The sequence below is a fragment of the Xiphophorus hellerii genome, chromosome 11 (assembly GCF_003331165.1).
Source record: "Xiphophorus hellerii strain 12219 chromosome 11, Xiphophorus_hellerii-4.1, whole genome shotgun sequence".
Taxonomy (NCBI): domain Eukaryota; kingdom Metazoa; phylum Chordata; class Actinopteri; order Cyprinodontiformes; family Poeciliidae; genus Xiphophorus; species Xiphophorus hellerii.
Window position 1 is genome coordinate 29,036,867 of NC_045682.1, and position 19,751 is coordinate 29,056,617.

Below are 19,751 nucleotides of genomic sequence, written 5' to 3' on the forward strand. Positions count from 1 at the left end.
CAGATCCGTAACCAACAGAAAATCCCGTCCTTATGAGAAGCAGCGCTGATCTCTGCTGACCGGCTCCTCTCCTCCTTCATCTCGCCACTTTGTTTGCTTTGCTTTAATTTCTGTTTTTCCACCCGCCTCCCCCTCTCAGTTTTTCGTGCAAAGAATAAAATTTCATCTGCGCGGGCTCTGGGAAAGCCGGCCCTCGGATTGGCCCCTGCCCGTACAGATGCTTTGAATTTGCTGGGCTTTCCTGCCTGCTCGCGGGCCGGTGGGTAGGGCCGTGAAACCTGCCTGTATTTCCTGGGATTAGGCGTCAGATGGGCCCTCAGAGGAGGTCTGGGGTCCCGGCCTCCCTGCACGGCTGGGAAACTGACCCCCATCTGACTCTGTGGTCCTTCTGACCACATCAGGACGACTAAACAGAAACTTCATCTTTATCATACAGTTTTAATGTTCTCAGCAAAAACACCAAATCTTACCAAGTCCTTTTGCTTTAGTTTCTATATATTAGAAATGAGACCAAACTTACAGATAACAAACTTTTCAGCAATAAATCTGAGTTTGTGTTAATAATTCCTGAATATCAATGAAAAAGTTCTTGTTCCACTGGCAGATTATTTCACAGAGAACTGACCCGTTACCTAGCAACCCCAGCCAAGCCCAGCCCGTTACCTAGCAACCGAGTTCTAGTTCGCAGATTATTTAACCCTAACGTAAAAAATGTTTTGTTATAAAGATGAAACAATCTGCCAGTGAAACTAGCACTTTTTCATCAACATTAAGGAATTATTTAGTTAAAATAACTATTAACTCTTTTTGATGATTCTTAATTTAAATTCTAATTATGTTGAAATTAATAATTGATCCGATGTCCGCGCGTTTTATTCATAATGTGGTCTGTTGGCCGCAGTGCTGCCACCAGGCCCGGCAGATCCAAACCTGTTCCCCTCCTCGCCTGTGGGGGCGCTGCGCCAACAACCACAAAAACCTCTGAAGAAGACACTGAGCGGTTTTCCTTCTCTTCAGTCTTTGGTTCCGCCTGCTGGTCCAGTACTGAACTGGTTCCAGTCTGAACTGGAGCAGAGCCGTTTTGGTGGGAAAAAGTAACTTTTCTGAACCAACGAGGCTTCCGTCTGGACCTTTAAGTATCATTGTTCGGTAGAAACTCGTTACATTTACCTGACTAAAGTTTGTTCAAATGTCTATTTAGCAGCATTTTTACTACGCTGTTCTTTTTACTTTTACTTGAGTCAAATTTCTGGATTTTCTTCCCACTGAATGAAAATCAAACATGTTTAACCAGAAACTCGGCAGACAGACTCAAACCTGCAGCTTCTGTTAAAGTTCACAAGTTTTTTATTAAATTAAACTGATTTGGAAACATTTTATTTTGCCTGGTTTTATTTTTTACTTATATGAATTATTGTCATTTTGGTCCTTTATATACCAACATTTCCACTTAGGTTTATATTTTGTTCCAGCTGATGATGTAATTTTTAAATATTAAATGATAATTTGGTCAGTTATTCAGCACTTGAGCAACTTTTAGTCGAGTCATTTCCTGGACGGAAACTTTTTACTTTAGTAAAACTATGTTGAAGTTGCTACTCTGAACTATAATCTTTGGATATTCTTTCCTTTTCTGTTTAATGTCTAAGTTACCATGACGACACAGATGATACACAGCTCCACATTATGATGTCACCAGGTGACCTTTGACCCCATCCAGACGCTGAACAGAAGCTGAGAGCAGATCGATGTGTGGATGAGACAAAACCTCAAAGAGGAACGATCTAGAGTTATAGATCTATAGCTTTAGATCTGGTTATAGATCTATAGTTATAGGTCTACAGATATATATAGAGAGAGTTATAGATCTATAGAAATAGATCTAGAGTCAACACGCAGCTCCAGTTCTTCCAGAAACTCATCCAGGCGTTTCTCTGTAGATATATACATTATAGATCTGCCTTTCAGGTTCTGGTTCTGCTCGGCATCAGAACCTGAAGCATTCTGCTTCTATGCACCACAGATCTGGAACAAGGGGGCGCCTTGGCAACTGAAACACATCTGGAGTCCAAACAGGTCACAGGTTCGATTCCCTGCCTGATGACCTTTGACCCAGGTCCTCCTCTGTCTCAACACCCAGTTTCCTGTCTGATCAAATAAAGGAAACCTGTGAATAAAGAAACAGTTCATTAAAGTCACAGTGTAAAATAAAACTAACAGAAAGTCTGTGATTAATTTACATAACCTGTAAATTAAAATGAACAGATTTTATCAAATATTTTAGCCTCATTTCAAAGGTGAAAAACAGAATCTGAACAAATTATTTCAATCTTTAATCTTTATGGTGAAAAATATGAACCTACAGTCAATAATTTGTCTTTAACTTGATTTGTTGACTCTCCTCTGATCTGTTGGATCTTTGATCAGATTCATTTTAATTATTAAATAAGTTTAAGTTCATAATTTCTCGTTCTTCCATGAATAATTCACAAAATAATTTGACGAATTCTCTGACGTTTTTAAAGGGTTTTTATTACTTGGATTACACTTTTATTTTTTGTATAATCAGACTGTAGCAATTCTTTAGAAAGCGTTTAACAATTTTTATCTTCTCATAAGAAAGTCGAGCTGCTGAAAAGTCCAAATGCAGACCTGCACGTCTGATGTCCTTCGCTCCCAATCCGCTCAAATCTGATCCATCTGCGCTGCTGAGGAAAACAAACATGGCTGACAGGACCGGCCCCATGTCTGGGGACAGAGCGCCCCCTGGCGGCGGCCGAGCCAACAGCAGCAGCCTCCGGTTCCAGCAGTAATATCTTTTATGGCTTAACAAAAACAAACAAAAAGAGGAACACACACACAAAACAATCTTACACGACTTTTTTTCTTCCAACTCTTTGTGCCATTTTATAATCACGGGAAATTAAAACAAATAAAATTCTGTTACAGTTTAATATTTGTCCATAATGTTTCACAAACACTCCTATCTATATGAACACTTATAGGAACACGAAGAGAAACAAAAGGCGTTCTGCAAAAACCTCCAGTTTTCAGCCAGAAACGGATGAATTTACGCTGCTTGGAACAACTTTCTACGTTTTTGCAGTGCACAGAGAAAATACTTTGCCTGTCTAAACAAAAGGCAAGAAAAGTGAAATTAGCAACACACAACACAAGAACTGGTTCTAGAACACGATACTGGAGTCTCCTAAAGACGGAACAAATCTTTACCGTTTTCTTTTTACAGTACGACAGACGCTCCAAACCCAAAACTACGACACAGTTAAAGTGAACCGAGCTCAAGAGGAAGAGCCGTTTTTACTGCCTCATGCACCGACCCGTATCGTCCAAACCGCCCGCGCGGCGCAGCACCGCTCCCATTTTACTGGATTTATATATATATTCTGAAAACTAAATGGGAATTGTTGGTTTCGTTTTGTGCTGCACTGTCTGAGTAAAAAGATCTTAGAAAGAAAAAGCTACATTACAGTTAAACACCAGAGGTGACGAGAAAATAAGGAATAAAACTATAGAGTAAACATACAAACATGATGCAAAAACCAAGTTCCCGGCCTTTACACTTCTACTTCTTCTTCTTCTTGTGATTTTCTTCATTTTCTCTCTCCAACAGAAAACAGAAAGCAGAGGGACGAGCAGAGCGAGCGGCCAGTCCTCTAACTGGTTTCCAGTTTGGCCATTTCCTGGACGTAGATGCCGATGCTCTCGCTGTCGAACAGAACGAAGTAGACCGTCTTGATGGTGGAAGACATGGTGGCCACGAAGTAGCTGGAGATGGCCTTGAGGATCAGCTGGGCCGCCGTCTGCTTGGGGAAACCGTTCCTGCAGGAAAATCACAACATCAAAACTGCAGAGGACATATTACAAACAAAATGAACATTAATAAAACTCAGACTGCAAATAAACACAAACTAATCAACAGGCTCTGGGTTCCTACCGTCCGCTGCCGATGGAGGGGAAGGCCACAGACTTGAGTTTCTTCTCGTCTGCCAGCGCCAGGCAGTTCTTCACCGTCTTCTCCAGCATCTCCTCGCATTTCTCGGAGCCCCAGCCTGGACTGTTGCAGTGGATCACGTACTTGGCGGGCAGACCGAATCCGCCGGTCAGAAGGGCTGAGAGGAGAACCAGACACAGGAAGTTACATCTGCAGCGAAACGCCGAAACTGTTTGACTCGAATTGTTGGTTCACAGTTCAAACTGGAGATCAAGACGCCAAAGTAAAAGATTTTTTTTTTTTTTTTCTCCGAAGAGTTTTTGCGGCGCTAGTGGCTCGTATTTTTTCCACAGTAGGCAGACAGGAAGGAGGGTGAGGAGAGGGGGGAAGACATGCGGCAAAGGTCGTCGGGACCGGGAATCGAACCCGCGACGTCCGCGTCGAGGACTGAGGCCTCCAAACGTGGGGCGTGCTAACCCGCTGCGCCACCACAGCACGCCCCGTAAAAGATTATTTAAGGGGAACTGATGTGCTAAATTCACACTTTGCAAGTTTTTGTTTTTCTGTTTGGGTTTGAACTGTTTCTAAAAACAGACTAAATAAATAAAATATAATAAAAAATCATTCAACTGCTTTTTGGCAGCAACTTCATGTTTTGTTGGAAAACGAGCCGATTCAGAAACCTCCAAACGTTCCAGTCGCAATCGGCAGACGCCACGCTGTTACCTAGCAACGCCAGCCTGTTGCCTAGCAACCCCAACTGATCTCCACCGTTTGGTCAGCTGGTTTTCTCGCTGTACAATGGCTGCTGGAAAAGACATGAGTTTTACTGTTAACTTGCTGCATTCTGGTTGGTTTTGCAGGAGGCTCCACTAATGCTCTGCAAAGGTGTACAGTTGTATAATTTAGCATTTGTTTGCAGCCGTTTTCTTGTGTGAGTAAAGGTTGAGTTGGGGGCGTGGCCAGCAGCAGCTGGTTTGGATTTAAAGTGACAGAGACCCTGAAACAGCTCAAATGATTTGGTGTAAAACATGTGATGAACAGGTTTTGTTTAGGCCAGAGACCGATGCTAACCTGCTACAGGAAGCAGGATAAATCACCGCTAAGGGTTTTAGTGTAGATGACCCGGGATCTATAAGCTCCTACAGATAAATAGAATATCACTATTATTATTATTATTATTATTATATTTTGAACGGACATGTTTGTTAAAAACTTTTTTAAATGTTTGCAGAAACTTTCTCACATCTGTAACGATTCAGCTCCGTTTTTGTTCATCAGCTTGAAAAGCCTCATTATCTCATCCAGTTTGGAGACGTTAGACGCTAAATGACAACTTTTCTTTGGAATGAAAATAAGTGGGAAATCTGCAGCAGCTTAAGCTGGTTGGCCCAAAGCGTTACAGTCTGCTCTCCAGGATCTGACGATGAGGAGTGAAGGCCTCCATCAGTCCAGCAGCTGCAAAACGTGAAGCTCAGCCAGAGCAGTGAGAGGCTTCAGTCGGAGTTCATTAGGCAGCAGAACGCGTGCGAGGATCTGCAGGCAGCGCCGAGCCGCAGCTCATTTCCAGATGGTCAAAACCCAGAGAAGATGGAGACGCTTCACCCAGCAGCAGGTCTGAGTGTGTGGTCCACCGAGCCGCAGCCATTCTCCTTCTGTCACTTTAACAGCTTCGCTTCGCTCTGCTCAAAGAAAACACATTTCCTCTAAAACCTGTCAGTGTAAAAGTCACTTCAGAGTTCTGTCACTTTACTGTTTCTAAGAGAAAACACAAATTATTCTGCACACGTTTTCCTCAAACATTTTACAATACTAAAGTATAAAAACATTTTATAGAGCCGCAGAATCTTATTGTTTATATCCAGAAATCTCCAGCATGCGCCCAACGCTGGACTGAAAAGACGATTCTTTTCCTTTCCATCCACAACATTTCAGTCTCAGTAGAACCGTTAAATCAACCTGCAGACCAAACTGGTAGTAAATCAGTCACTGAGCCACAATCGGAAAAATAAGGCAGAAGAACAATAGAAGAGCTAAAAACCACTAGCATTCCACTTTTGTCTCACACTCTGTCGGCTATGCTACACACAGACTTGTTGCCATAGCAACTGACAACCACATCACTTTATGTTTCAGGAAAAACACTCAAACATTTAAACACAGAGAGCAGAACGTTCAGTCAGGCTCCATGTTTATTTTGTGATTATTAATAATGATCGCTGTGGCAGACTAGCTACCGCTGCTAGTAGCTAAGCTAACAGATTGGTGGTAGATTAGCTAAGCTAACACAGCGGTGGTAGATTAGCTGCTGCTGCTATTAGCTCAGCTAACACAGCGGTGGTAGATTAGCTGCTGCTGCTATTAGCTCAGCTAACACAGCGGTGGTAGATTTGCTAATTTAAACACCTTCTCTTCTGATGATCTGTCAGGGTTGGTGTTTATTTTTTAGCTGAACTGAGATGCACAGAATTCTGAAGCACATCTAAATGTTAGTTATCATAGTCAAGCTAGCATATCTGACCTACTTCCCTCCCTCACTATTTTTTAAATCAAAACTTTTTCCTAACCTTATCTAATTGTTGTATTATTGACAATATACAGTACATATAGCAAAGCATTCCATCTGTATTTATTTAGTATATCAGCCGTACTTTTAAGATTTAGTGCTTTATGTTGACAACTTGACAGCTAAAACCAAAGCTAGCCATTGTTAGCAGCTTTTTGCCCTCCAACAGGAAGCTGGGGGCGGGATCTTGCATGCATGACGCCCTAAAACGGCTCCTTCTGGTCTCTGAAGCAGACATTGGACTGAAGCCAGTCCTCATTAAGAGGTCCGTTACTGCCTCGCCAAAAGGAACCAGAAAAGGAGCCTAATCCTCCTATCAAAGGGAAGACTATAAACTTTTTGGCAGCTTTTCCCTCCCGTACATCAGCATGGGGAGAAGCAGAGAGCCAGGACTGCTGGAGCCATGAGGAGAGGCAGCGTAGCAGCAGAATCCCATCATTAGCGTCTCCAGCGGCTGATTTCAGCGAAGTAACGAGGTGAAACCGTCTGCCAGGATCAGACAAACTGTTGGACCTACAGCCGACATCTCTGGAGAGAAACACGGCCTCGCTCCAACAAAGTCCAGAGGGATTCACTGGATCAGCCTCACAAAGGCCGAAGGTTCTCCAGAACTTAACGGAGCGGCTAAATACTCAACAGGGAAGCTGAAAATAACTTGAAATAATCCAGTTTCCATAATTAAGAATCCCAGGAAATGTCTGAGCTGATCAATTATTCTGAACATCCAGGCGAAGTTCATGATCGTTTCTCAGCACATCTGTGGCTGAGCAGAGGTCAAGAGGTCACACTGGGGTTGGACTGGGATTCTGGGCTGAACTGGTGGAACTGGGACTGGATCAGCCGGCCCTGATGATCCGCAGAAGGGATGATTAAAACAAAAAACACTTTTACAATATTTTCTGTATTCGTTATTTCTTTTCAAAGGAAAAAAAAGGTTAAAACCAGAAATCGAATCTGATTTGAAAAATATCAGATTTTATTTTTCAGCCCAGTTCAGACATGAATCCAAACCAGTTTCAGATCCAAACCAGTTTCAGATTCATGGGTTTAATTCGTTCTGGTCCTTTAACATTAAGAAAGAAAAAAAGCCAATAAACTACTAATTTTATTTTTAAAGGTAAAACAACAAACAGCTGATTAATTTATTTTTATCTGGGAAAAGAAACTAAAGTCTTCTAAAGACTCTGTTAGAGTCAGAAACAGAAAAAATTAGTAAATTTCCACCAAAAATAAGATTTAAAAAATCACAAATTTCCAAGTTTTTTCTAGTAAATTTCTGAGATTATTTTTTTCAAGCTGATCTTTTTTCTTTTTTTTATAGAAAATTTGAGATCAAATTCTTAAATTCAGAAATTTAGAAATTGCTTTCAGAATTCTTCTAGTTTTTTCAGATTATTTTTCTAGCTAATTTTTGACTTTTCAAACAGAAATGTCATTGTTTTGGTTTGTTGTTGTTTTTCAGAGAATTTCTGAGATTAATGTCAAAGTTTCAGGTCTTTTGGTGAAAATGAACCTTCATGTTTTGAATGAACTCGCTGCAGTACCTCCAGCCACCTCCAGGGGGCCGTTCTTCTTCTTCAGCTCCTGCAGCGCCTCGGTGAAATCCTTCCCTCCTTTCTTCTCCAGAGCGGAGCCTGCAGGCCGAGAGCAGAGAATAAATCCTGGATAAAAACACGGACGGCAGGAAGCGAGGCGGAGGGTCAAAGGTCATGCAGACAGACAGGCGGGCAGGACGACACGAGGGAGGCAGAAACTCAGCAGCGTCACTTTAACAAAGAGCAAAGATTTAAGTTAAAGTCCAGAAGGTTCAGTTAGGGAATAAAAGCCCAGTTTTATTTTTCAACTGAGTTGATTCAGATTTACTGAAACTCAAACTAAAATGTTTTAACTTTTTCATCACAAACTCCAGGAAAAGCTTTGGGGATTTTATGTAATCAACAAAAATCTGCGTAAAATTGTACAGTATTAATTTTTGTTTTTGCAAAAAATAAATTCTCACAGTTTGCTCTGCTTTGTTTTACACCCCTTTACTCTGATACCTATAAATAAAATGCAGCTGCTTTCAGCTTGTTAGAGAATCGAAATCAAACTGTTGATTATGATTTTAATCTTTCCTTCCTGACGTTTGTTTCCAGCCAATCCTGAATGAGTGAAGCAGGCGAGAGGCTGACAGTTTGTCAAAGCATATTATCCATCAGAACGGTCCAGTCAAAGCCCGGATGTTAACCCAATCAGAACGAGACGAGCATTTCTGTGTCACAGAAGAAAGGTGGCGACCTGAAGACTAATTCCTGCCACACTTTTTAGAAAAACCTTCACAAATGAAGTTTTATTTTTCTCCCAGTTTGCAGCGATTCTGATGGTCTGTCAGGAAAATCCACTGAAGTTTCAACGTCACAAACTGAATAAAACCCAAGAATGTGAATATTTTTTTGCAAGACATTTAACAATTCAGTTGAAATATTAAAAGCGGTTTGATTTTATTTTTGTAATAAAATGTAGTTAGAAAAAATCTCTTTAAATTCAGCGACTGGAAACAAAACGATGGAGACGCTCTGAATCTTCAGAGAAACTAAAACTGCCTACTGGCAGCCTGGTTAGAGAGGTCAAAGGTCACATGAGGTGAGACAGCTCAGGACGTCGATGCTGCAGTCATGGGGGACAAGACAAGCTGCAGCAGCAGCAGCAGCAGCTGCAGCAACATGATGATGATGAAGATGATCAATTAAAACCTGAATTTCAGGAACCTCAGAGTTATTTATTGTTTTGACTCATTTAAAGAAATTATAGATAAAACCTGCAGGAAACGTTGAGGTTTTATTAGAGCAGCTTAAGGAAGCGTCCAGAGTTGGATCAGAATAAATAATAAACACAAATAAAAACTGCAACAATAATCCTGAAGAAATGGGGGCGCCATTTTTATTTTATCTTTGTTTAACCAGGTGAGTTATGAAGAACAAATTCCTATCTACACAATGACCTGGGTTGCTAGGTAACAGGTGGCGGAGCTCTGCTGGGGTTGCTAGGCAACGGGCAGCAGTTCCTGTGCTTGGTGATTTTCTGGAGGTTTTTGAAAAAGCTCATTTTCCAGATAAAACATGAATTTACTGACAAAAAAACAGCTGAATGTTTTTAAGTGTTTGTCCTGTTTTTAGAAGCAGCAGAAAATGTACAAAATGTGATCAGAATAATTGATAGATTAATAACTGCTGGCAGGCCTAAAATATAATCATTAATAATAAACTCAGATTCAGAACATAAAAGTTACAAGTTTTTTTCCAGATCCTGTAAAAATGCAGCTCCAGTGAAAACTGGAGGCTCAAAGCTGCTGCAGCTGCTGGTGCTGCAGCTGCTGGTGCTGCAGCTGCTGGTGCTGCAGCTGCTGGTCCACTGGCTGCAGCAGCGAGCGTCCGGATGAGCAGCAGCAGTAGCTGACAGTCGGTTTCCTTTACCTACTTCACCACCTGAGTACAGAGTCGAGTTGGTCGGGTGAACGACTGCGTCGCTCTCCACCGCGGAAATGTCGGCTTGGACAACTTGCAACTACAAACGACAACGGTGACAGACAACAGGCAACAACATGGAGGTAAGAACACAGTGAGCAACCGGCAACGGGATGAGCAGAGTGATGAAAGGAGGACAGACGGACAGGTGAGCGCTCCTGATTGGCTGAGGAGAGACAGGTTAGAGACGAAACAGGAAGCAGGAGCCACAGCTGGATCAGAGGAAAACAGGAAGTTGATGATCAAAACACCAAATAGGATCTTTATGTTTGAGTTTTAATTAGGAAAATCCAGTTTTCTGTCCAACTGTGAATCCTGGATTAACGATCGCGCTCCAGGTGAGAGGTCCGTCAATCAGGCTGCAGCCAATTACTATTAACTGGATTTTATTCTGAAAAACGGCATTTTAAGGAGCTGAGAGCGACGCAGCAGCTCAGACTGACAGGACCAGCATCTGGACCGGACCGGACCGGACCGCAGCTCAGCCGGACGCAGACCGACGGCGCCACGGAAATCCTTGAAGGTGGAAAAGCAGCGTCTGATATTTCTGGAGATTTTCCTCCAATAAAACCAGATTAATAATCCGATCAATTTCTCAGCTTCTGTTTTACAGCTAATTATTTTTACTCTGATCAAAGAGAAAAGAATAAAAGTAGAAAAAATAATTATACAAGAATATAAATAAAAAACTTAAATTAGCTAAATATGGAGAAAACGGATGGATGGATGGATGGATGGATGGATGGATGGATGGATGGATGGATGGATGGATGGATGGATGGATGGATGGATGGATGGATGGATGGATGGATGATCATATTTTTCTAAAATTGTAAAATTTTAAATTCAAACTTTAAACTCAGATTTTCCTTTGATGCTCCAATTAAATCAATTGATGAAGGTTATCTTTAGACAGAGGACGCTCGTGATTGGACTAGGCCGATCTGCTGAGCTGCTGGACGTTCAAGGATCTCCGTCTGACATCGCCCGGTGGGGGGGGTCTCACCTAGGTCATCTTTCAGCTCAAGGTCGGCGTTGGTGGGGTTGATGACCCCGTCCACGTCAAAGCCAGCCAAGTTACTGACCTCGCTGTGAATGAGGTTGAGCTGTGGAGGCGCATGCACAGGAGGAAGAGGAGCAGAACGATGAAGAGGCAGAGCGTTAGCGCCAGACGCACTCTGCAGATCACAGGAATACCTTGAAGTTCTGGAGCCAGCCCAAACCGATCACTGATCAATAACCTTCATCGATAATACCAAGCATGAACCAGCTGAGATTAGGACGGGAACGATTGATCAGATTATTCAAATAGTCGTCAACTAATTCAGTAATCGACCAGCAATTTTTCTGAAATATTAACGCAGAAATCTGGAGCAAAACCAGATCAATTTAGCTTTAAGGTGAAACTTTAACATTTTCACCAAAAACTGTCAGGTTTTAGATTCACAGGGTTCAAATTCAAAATCTCATATTCAACTCGTTTCTCTGTGTAACGATTAATTGATCAATAATAATAATCAGATCAGCGCTATACTGTAATAAACAGTTTGTCCATTTTTTAACTACAAATAATCAAACATTAAAAACTAAAGAATAAAAAATTATTCACTTCTACACAATAAAATGTGTATTATTATCATTTTAAAAAGAATACAATTATTTATTTGCATTTTTAATACATTTCTAATATTAAATGTTCAAATAAAAATCTGCAGAATGTGCCAACGTTTCCTGATTAATCATCAAAATAATAATTTTTTAATAATTACTGCTGATTTCATCAGTTTGTTTTGAACTGAGAGCCGTAACATAAATGGTCCAACTGCTCAGATTAGGTCTCTAAATTAGGATTAATCCACATTTCCCTCATTCTCATCTTTCATTTTCATCATCATAAATTATCTGACTGCTAACTGTTAGCTTAGCATATATGAAACTAAAACTATGCGCATTAAATTAAACCCCAAACGTTTTACCAAAACAAATCCTGATGCATGAGGGGACATAAAGCATTTAACTCAAATATGTATGTTAAGTTAATGTTCTGTGTGAATTCAATTTTACATGTTCAAAAGTTTCTTCCAGATGAAAATCTGCTTTAAATTAATACCATGCTGGCATTTTCATTGTTTTTTTATGGGACCAAAATCTCAAGGTATTCCTCAAAGATTTCCAACCTTAACACCAAATCAGCGCCGATCAGCGGAAACATTAAAGGTTTTATGTCACCAACAAAACATCAAAATGAAACGACTGATTATAGGAAGGAAAATCACCTGCAAGAGACAGAAACCAACAGGACAGAGGAAGACTCAACGTTTCCTAAATTAACTGGTTTTATTTAGAAAACTGTGTAATAATTTATGTCAGAGCAAATTATACTCAGTTTGTGAAATTATTACAGGAACCGAAGCAACGAGGATAAATAATGTGATTCTGATCGACCAGAAATAATCTCTGAACTTCCCTCTAGCAACAAAACAACACATGAATTAATGATGAGTTTTTAACAACTCTTTATATCAATATTTGTAAAAAATATCAAGAAAAATGCAAAAATATGAACAACTCCTCATGGTGAAGTCATTCATTGATGCTGTGTATGTGTTTAGGTTTCTGACCTTTTGACCCAGGAAGAGACTCTTGGTGGAGAGAACGGTGAAGCTGTCGGCCAGAGATCCCTCCGTTGTGCTGTCTGCCGACGCCGACTTGCTCACCTCGCCTCTCTGCAACACGTCATTTAATGAACAATATGTTTAGTTTGATTTTTAACAAACTATCTACAAAAAACCACATTAAATTCAAGATCAAAGCTAATTTCTGCAAAAGTATTTCAGATAAAATGAGTGACTGCGTTAAAATTGACTGACCTAATTCAACAGAGGTCCAGCCAAGTGGTGCCACCAGTGGCATAATGAGTAAAATGGAGATGACCCGAGGGCAGCGACTGGAGCTGCGTTTCCGATACAAATATGCTCAAAACTTTTAGTCAATATTCTTCTAGTGTAAAAAAAACTATTTCTTAATTTGTGTGTTTCCATTAAATAAGAAACTAAATTAAAATCATGTGAATAAGTTTGTTCATGTGATAAATCAGCAAAAAAACAAGCAGCGCCATCCTCCTCCTACCACTTCCTGTCTTCTTCTTCTTCGTGGTTTCTGCCAGTAGTAACTTCCTGTTGATCATGTGACTCATGATGCGATAAAAGTGTTTCTGTTGCAGTTTTGCTAAATACACCAACATCGATTCAAAAAAAATAAAAACCATCTCAGGCCAACGCAAAAACTTCTTATCCAGAAATTGGAGCTTTCAGAAATCGGTGCGTTTCTGTTCCACAGTCCTGCGGCCAACGGGACGCAGCGGCTGAAAACCCAGCCGGCTTCAGGCTCACCTTGGTTTTCCCTCCAGCCTTTTTCCCACCCAGTTTCTTCGCTGCAGTCTTCTTCACCGTCTTGGGTTTCTTCTCCGGCGCCGGCGACACCGGCGTCTCCAACTTCCCCTTGGCACCTCGCTTCTTAGCCAGCAGCTCCGGGTGGATGTTGGGCAAAACGCCGCCTGCTGCGATGGTCACGCCTTTCAGCAACTGCCACAGAACGACAAACTCTACGGTTTCAGCTGCGCTGGCGCTGAGAGGAGGAGCCCAAACCGTCCGGCGCAGGTCCAGCTGCAGCTCACCTGGTTGAGCTCCTCGTCGTTGGCGATGGCCAGCAGGATGTGCCGCGGCGTCACTCGGCCCTTTTTGTTGTCTCTCGCTGCATTGCCAGCCAGCTCCAAGATCTCAGCTAAATACAGAAACATACATTTTCAGCAGAACTGAAATGATTAACCGTCATCAATCGATTGTTAAAATAATCGTCAACTAATTTAGTAATCGATTAATTGTTAACTAGAGTGCACAAACTAAAAAAAGACTGTAACACATTGAGAGCAGTGATTAAAACTGCTCTCAATGCAGTGAATGCAGTTTTCTGGCCGATCACCGATCTTTAAAAAGCCTGATCTGCTGATTCTGATTCTGGCTGATACCAGTTTGTTTTGTCTGAAATGTCGCTAAATATAGCAAGAAAGTTGCTGAGTTGGTAACGGCAGGACGACTATTGATGGCCGCAAAGGTTTGGACATGAGCTGATGTCAGTGGCTGATTTTAGATAAGATCCGCTTCACATATAAGTATCGATTGAAAATTAAGGCAGTCGCCCGGCCGATGAATCGCCCGGCCGATGAATCGGTGCACCCCTAATTTCCATGCTTTCCTGTTCAGCAGTGCAGCTCACCGGTCAGGTACTCGAGGACGGCGGCCAGGTAGACCGGCGCTCCCACGCCGATGCGATATTTCGGCAGCCCCCTCTTGATGTAGCGCAGCATGCGCCCCACAGGGAAGATGACGCCGGCCTTGGTGGACCGGGACGTCTTGGTCGTCTTTTTCTTTCCTCCTCGGCTCGACATGGCGCTCAGAGTGCCGCCGGCGTTGGGCTCTGCAGAGGAAAACGAGGCAAAACGAGAAACGTGTTACACACAGAGGAGCATCAAACTCAACTGAGAGGAGGAAAGTATTTGGTGAAAAGTTTGATCAAGTGCTGAGTAACTGATCAAATTATCAATCATTTAATATTTAAAAATTACATCATCAGATAGAACAAAATATAAAGTTCAGTGGAAATTTGGGTATTTTAAGGACAAAAATCACAATAATTCATATAGGTAAAAAATAACCAAATATTTTTCCAAATCAGTTTCTTTCAATAAAAAACTTTAAGTAGATGTTAAACTTTAACAGAAGCTGCAGGTTTGTCTCTGAGTCTGTTTCTGGTTTCTGGTTAAACATGTTTGATTTTCATTCAGTGGGAAGAAAATCCAGAAATTTGACTCAAATAAAATTAAAAAGTACAGCGTAGTAAAAATGCTGCTAACTAGACTTACTCTAGTAAATGTAACGAGTTACTGCCCAGCTCTGGTTACTCAGCAGGTTTCACACTTAAGATAAACCTGCTCTGAAAAAGTTGTTCTGATTTGTTCCCTTGAAGAAACCCAGTAATGCTAACCATGCTAAATGCTAACATAAGATGCTAAGATGTTTGTGTTTGTTTTTAATGAACCTGTCTGGCTGCAGAGCTGTGTAACGGCGGCGGCTCCACACCGTTTGGTTCCCATATAAACACATTGCAGTAAATCTGAGCCGTTTCCTCTCAACATTAATCTTTGTCTTCATACGATGCAATTTTTCTCTTCCAGGTGTGTAGAAAGAGAGAAAATAAAGTAAATCTTATTAATTGTCTAGTAAGTGAGAAAAGGAGATACTCTGTCATTTATTAATTAATGTGTTAAAATTTTTGTGACACAGAGAAAGTTTCTGTAAATGATTCAATGGTAGGTAGGACTTTATTTTTTAATATGACAAAAGTAGTAAGAAACTATTTTGTTGATTTTAGTTCTGGAGGAAAAGCAGTTTTCACCTAAAATAACTCTAAATTCAACGTTCGGAAACTGGTAACAAAATCTGGTATCGGTTGCAGATTTCATATTAACAACATTTATGGGACAAATTATTGATCTTTCTCCTCAACTTTTACCTTGTCCTGTTAACTAAATCTAATCTTAGCCGATGTTTAATGTGTTCTACTGATTTACTTGTGGATTATTGAGCTAAACCTTTTACAGAAACATAAACTCTATGCTAAGACATTTTGCTGTGGGGGTTGAATCATGTTGATTAAAAACAACATGAAACTGAGCAAAGAGAGACAACGTGTTTCCACATGGGATCATCAAATCTGTTAGCAAACCCAAAGTGACAGGAGGCCAATCTGCTGCCAGCTGATTCCCCAACATACACAAAAGGCTTTCTGTTAATATCAGAAACATCATGCTAAAAAGAAACCTAAATGTCGCCCTCACTGTGCAGGAAGATGTCAATCACCATCAGCTCCCTGTGCAAAGATGTTTTATTCATGACAGATGGAATTATGGAGCCCGGAATGCTCGTTCATTAAAGAATAATTTAATGCATTTTAAATTAGGAACAAACTTAATCAAAGTTTAGCGCGTTTATTATGTCATGAAATGCGTAATAACTAAATGTTTCTGCACCAGATGTAGACTCCAATTATCTCGTCTGTCACTGGGAATCAATTACCGCCACCATAGGCCACGCTTCTTCTTCTTCTTTATTTTTTTATTTTATTTTTTTATTCTGCTCTGAATCAAACACGGTTAGCGTAACGGAGGTCAGTTCCAGCGGAGATATAAAAATATGCTGGTTGAGAACATCCGCGGCATTTCTTCCTGCGGCCAGGTGTAGGTGGGTTTCTCTCGGCCACGGTGGGCATTTCTCTCCCCGCTCACATCCATTTCCGCATGTCAACAACCAGCCCGGCGGCTCCGAAAAGGCGTTTTAAAGCCCCGACTCGGCGTCGGCGCCGCAGCTCATCGCATAACCGCCGCTGTCAGCCGATGAAAGCGGCGTTTTCCCCGCTACAGGTCGGCGGAGAGCCGCGGCGGCTGCCCCGCTCCTCCTTCCCTCCCCTTCCTGCCTGTCAGCTCCGGCAGCCCGGGCTCCGCTCTCGGCCTCCATGGCAGCGAGGGGGAAGGAAAAAACATGGCAGCTCAACGGCTCCGCTCGGTGCGCAGATTCCCGCTCATCCGACGACAGGAGACGATGAAAGACACGAAGCGAGGCGACACGGAGGGCTACTTACAAAGCAAGGTAGCGGGGTCAAAACAAATCCGCTCCCAGTTCTCCCAGTTCTCCCGGTAACCAGCCTGGGCAGTGTCCCCCACCGACTCCCACAATCCACAGCGAGCCGGAATATCGGAGGCAGCCAGCGCTGCCCGCGGAGCGACCGGAGCTGCGAAAGCTCAACGTTTAACCCTTTAAACCTTTACTTTGAAACAAAACACACGGAAACACACCAGCGTAATGTTACCAAACTCTACATTTCGGGTCTGAGTGGTGAAGTTTCTCCCCCACTCCGCTGCTTATCAGGGCAATGAAATGTAATCATCGTGAGTGAATCAGAGTAACGATTCATCTGTTAAAACAAAAACAACTCAAAACCTGATGACCTTTGGAAGAGCTGATATCTCAACACACTGCACTAGTCACTGGTTCTCTGGACCTAAAGGGGAATTTCCAAGTTCAGACCCAGAAAAATCCAACAGAACCAGGTCAGGACAGCGGTCCAGCTGACGGTCATGACGCCATCCACAAAGGAGGTAAACCTCAAAGGGTCAGTGCTCAGGAAAATGGCTCCACAGACTGGAAAGTTGAGTGGAAGGAAGGAAAGAAGAAGCAACAGGGACTCCCACCAAAGCTAAGACAGTTCAAAGGTCAGTGTGGACTGAGCCTGGAGCCGTCATGGTTAAATGGCCCCTGAACCATGAGAAACACCTGAACTCAGGAGAAAAGCTTCCTTCTGCTGTTAAGCTTTATGGAAATATAAATTTCATTTTCCTGCAGGAATTTCCCCTGATATGTGATTTAAATCTCATTCAACTTTCGCTGTTCAAAGTCAAAAGTCAGAGCAACGTTTTCTGTCCCTAAGTGGTTCGTAAAGAAAACTTCAGATGCTTTGATGCGGCTGCCAGTGGACAGTTTCTGATACTGAATAAAATTAATAAAATAATTAGGACGTTTATCTTTTAGAGCTTTTAGGACTCATTATGGCCGACTGTGTTGGCATCAATATTTGAAAAAATTTGTCTTAAAGTGACACAAAAATGTTTCTAAACCATTTTTTAGCAGCTATGCTAATATTGGTATTGGGATCATAACAGCCCTAACTTTGTAGCATGCTATCTGGTCTTTAGCCACATCAAGCCTGTAGCTGAGCTCTGATCTCTAATGTTGCACTTTCCTTTGACCAAAATCAATGATTTCTGTATTTTATTTTCTGCATTAAATTGGGATATATTATAGAAACGTCCCGCTATTTAATAATAGTAAAGAAGCAACATACAGCTCATTTGTTGACTAATTAGAATCAGGAAAAGGTTTAATTATTTTTAAATGTTACACTTATCTGTAAAAGTAATTACTAAATGCATATTTTGTTTCTGATCAGATCTGTAATTATCTAAATATATCCTAAAGAATGTAATTTCAAAAGACATAATAAAATCTTAAAATAAGAAAAAACAGCAACTCTCCCTCAGCATTCCGGGTGTAGTGACACCAGATGTCCACCAGGGGTCTCACCATGTTCAACTCCCATCAACTACACACCGCACAAAATGCAATTTTAAAATAAAAATACTATAAACTAGCGTGGTTGGTCCATCAGTTCACAACCTGGTTGCTATAGCAACTATTGGGAAATACACATGCAGCTAAAATGATTCAACCCCAACTAAAAGTTAGGTTTGCTGAAAACATCCAACTTGACAAAAAAAATGACAAAAAGGAAAGAAAGAACAGAATATATAGTTAAATAAAATTAACTGAACAAGATTTTTACCAAAACATTGAACCCCTGAACAGAATATATTTCTTGTTTATCTCCACCAGTCATCCGACCTGAAGATCTGCTGGGACTGAAATAAACAGTTTCAGCATTCAGATTCCTCTGTAATGTCAGAAATTATCAATCAGATCTGATTACAACCAAAAGATGTTCTGCTTGCTACTGAAACACACAAACTAGTTTATATATTTTGTAGTTAAACCTAACGTGGTGAATAATTGTAGGTGTAGCTGTGAACCTGATGGTCAGAGGAAGGTTTCAGGAAAAGGCCTGATGTTTGTTTTGAACACGTTCAAGAAGTACATACATTTATTGAAATATCAGCAGAATTATGTGCAGGACCAACAAACCAGCTGCGTTTCCATTTCTAGCTTATACGTTCAGTTAATGTAAATAACCAACAGTTTCCATTAATTAACAATTAAATCAAAATCACACATGAATATGCTTGCTCACACGATAAGGCATTAAAAATCAAGGATGTAAACAGTTCCATGAAATATATTTATCATTCAGCAACTAGCGCTCATTATCTATCAGCCAATCAGAGTTGGCCACAAGCCCCGCCTACTTGGGAGTGGCTATGCAGCGTTTTCAGGAAAGTGTAGTCGGCCATTTTATAGAAAAGTTATAAATTATAGAGTTATGGTGGAGCCAGCTACATAAGGAAAAAAAACATCCTGCTTCCACTTCCTGTTGTCTTCTTCTGCGTTTCTGCCAGTAGTAACATCCAGATAATGAAAATGTGACTCATAAATCTATTTCCATACATCTGAAAAATCCTCACACAAAAACTTTTTATCAAAAAACTTGAGGTTTTTTTTAAATTGGCGTCTTTTCATTAAGCAAATTTATTTTTGTAATTTCAATTTGGACAATTTAAGGTTCATAAAACGCAGCCAGTGAGACGGTGGTGAGGTGTACGGTAGGAATGACACGAGTGGGATTACTTCAGAATTCAACTTTAATCTGGAGTCAAAGCTGACTGATGACCTCAGATGATAGTTTGACCTGCAGAATGAGGAAGAGAAACTAAAGAAATGAAAATATAAGAAACAGAAATATTATAGAAAGTATAAATCGGTTTTGGGCCAGGTGACCAGGTGTGTTTTGGCTCATTGTCTTGCTGGAGGAAATATTCTATTATCTGATAATAATATCTATTATCTGACCAGAGGAGTGAAGGTAAACGGTTAAAGTATCAGTCAGTGATTTTGTTCTAACACGTTGTTCTTTCATCGTTTAGGGGCCACATGTGCAGCACATGAGT

General features: G+C 41.1%; 1 protein-coding gene across 5 annotated transcripts; it reads right to left on the reverse strand.

Annotated features, from left to right (window-relative positions):
* Positions 1-2,511: 2,511 nt before the first annotated feature.
* macroh2a1 (macroH2A.1 histone) lies at positions 2,512-17,243 on the reverse strand. 5 transcript variants are annotated; one of them, XM_032575429.1, is made up of 9 exons: positions 17,085-17,243; positions 14,297-14,497; positions 13,698-13,804; positions 13,414-13,605; positions 12,643-12,747; positions 11,028-11,127; positions 8,063-8,152; positions 3,956-4,130; positions 2,512-3,840 (listed from the first exon to the last, which is right to left on the reverse strand). In XM_032575429.1, exons 2-9 carry the CDS (start codon positions 14,466-14,468, stop codon positions 3,675-3,677), a joined length of 1,107 nt encoding a protein of 368 aa, XP_032431320.1. In that variant the 5' UTR covers positions 14,469-14,497; positions 17,085-17,243; the 3' UTR covers positions 2,512-3,674. The 5 variants fall into 5 exon arrangements, with proteins under 5 accessions (XP_032431320.1, XP_032431321.1, XP_032431319.1 ...); XM_032575430.1 differs by lacking the exons at positions 11,028-11,127; positions 17,085-17,243 and adding exons at positions 9,971-10,061; positions 16,718-16,882; XM_032575428.1 differs by lacking the exon at positions 17,085-17,243 and adding an exon at positions 16,718-16,882.
* Positions 17,244-19,751: the final 2,508 nt, after the last annotated feature.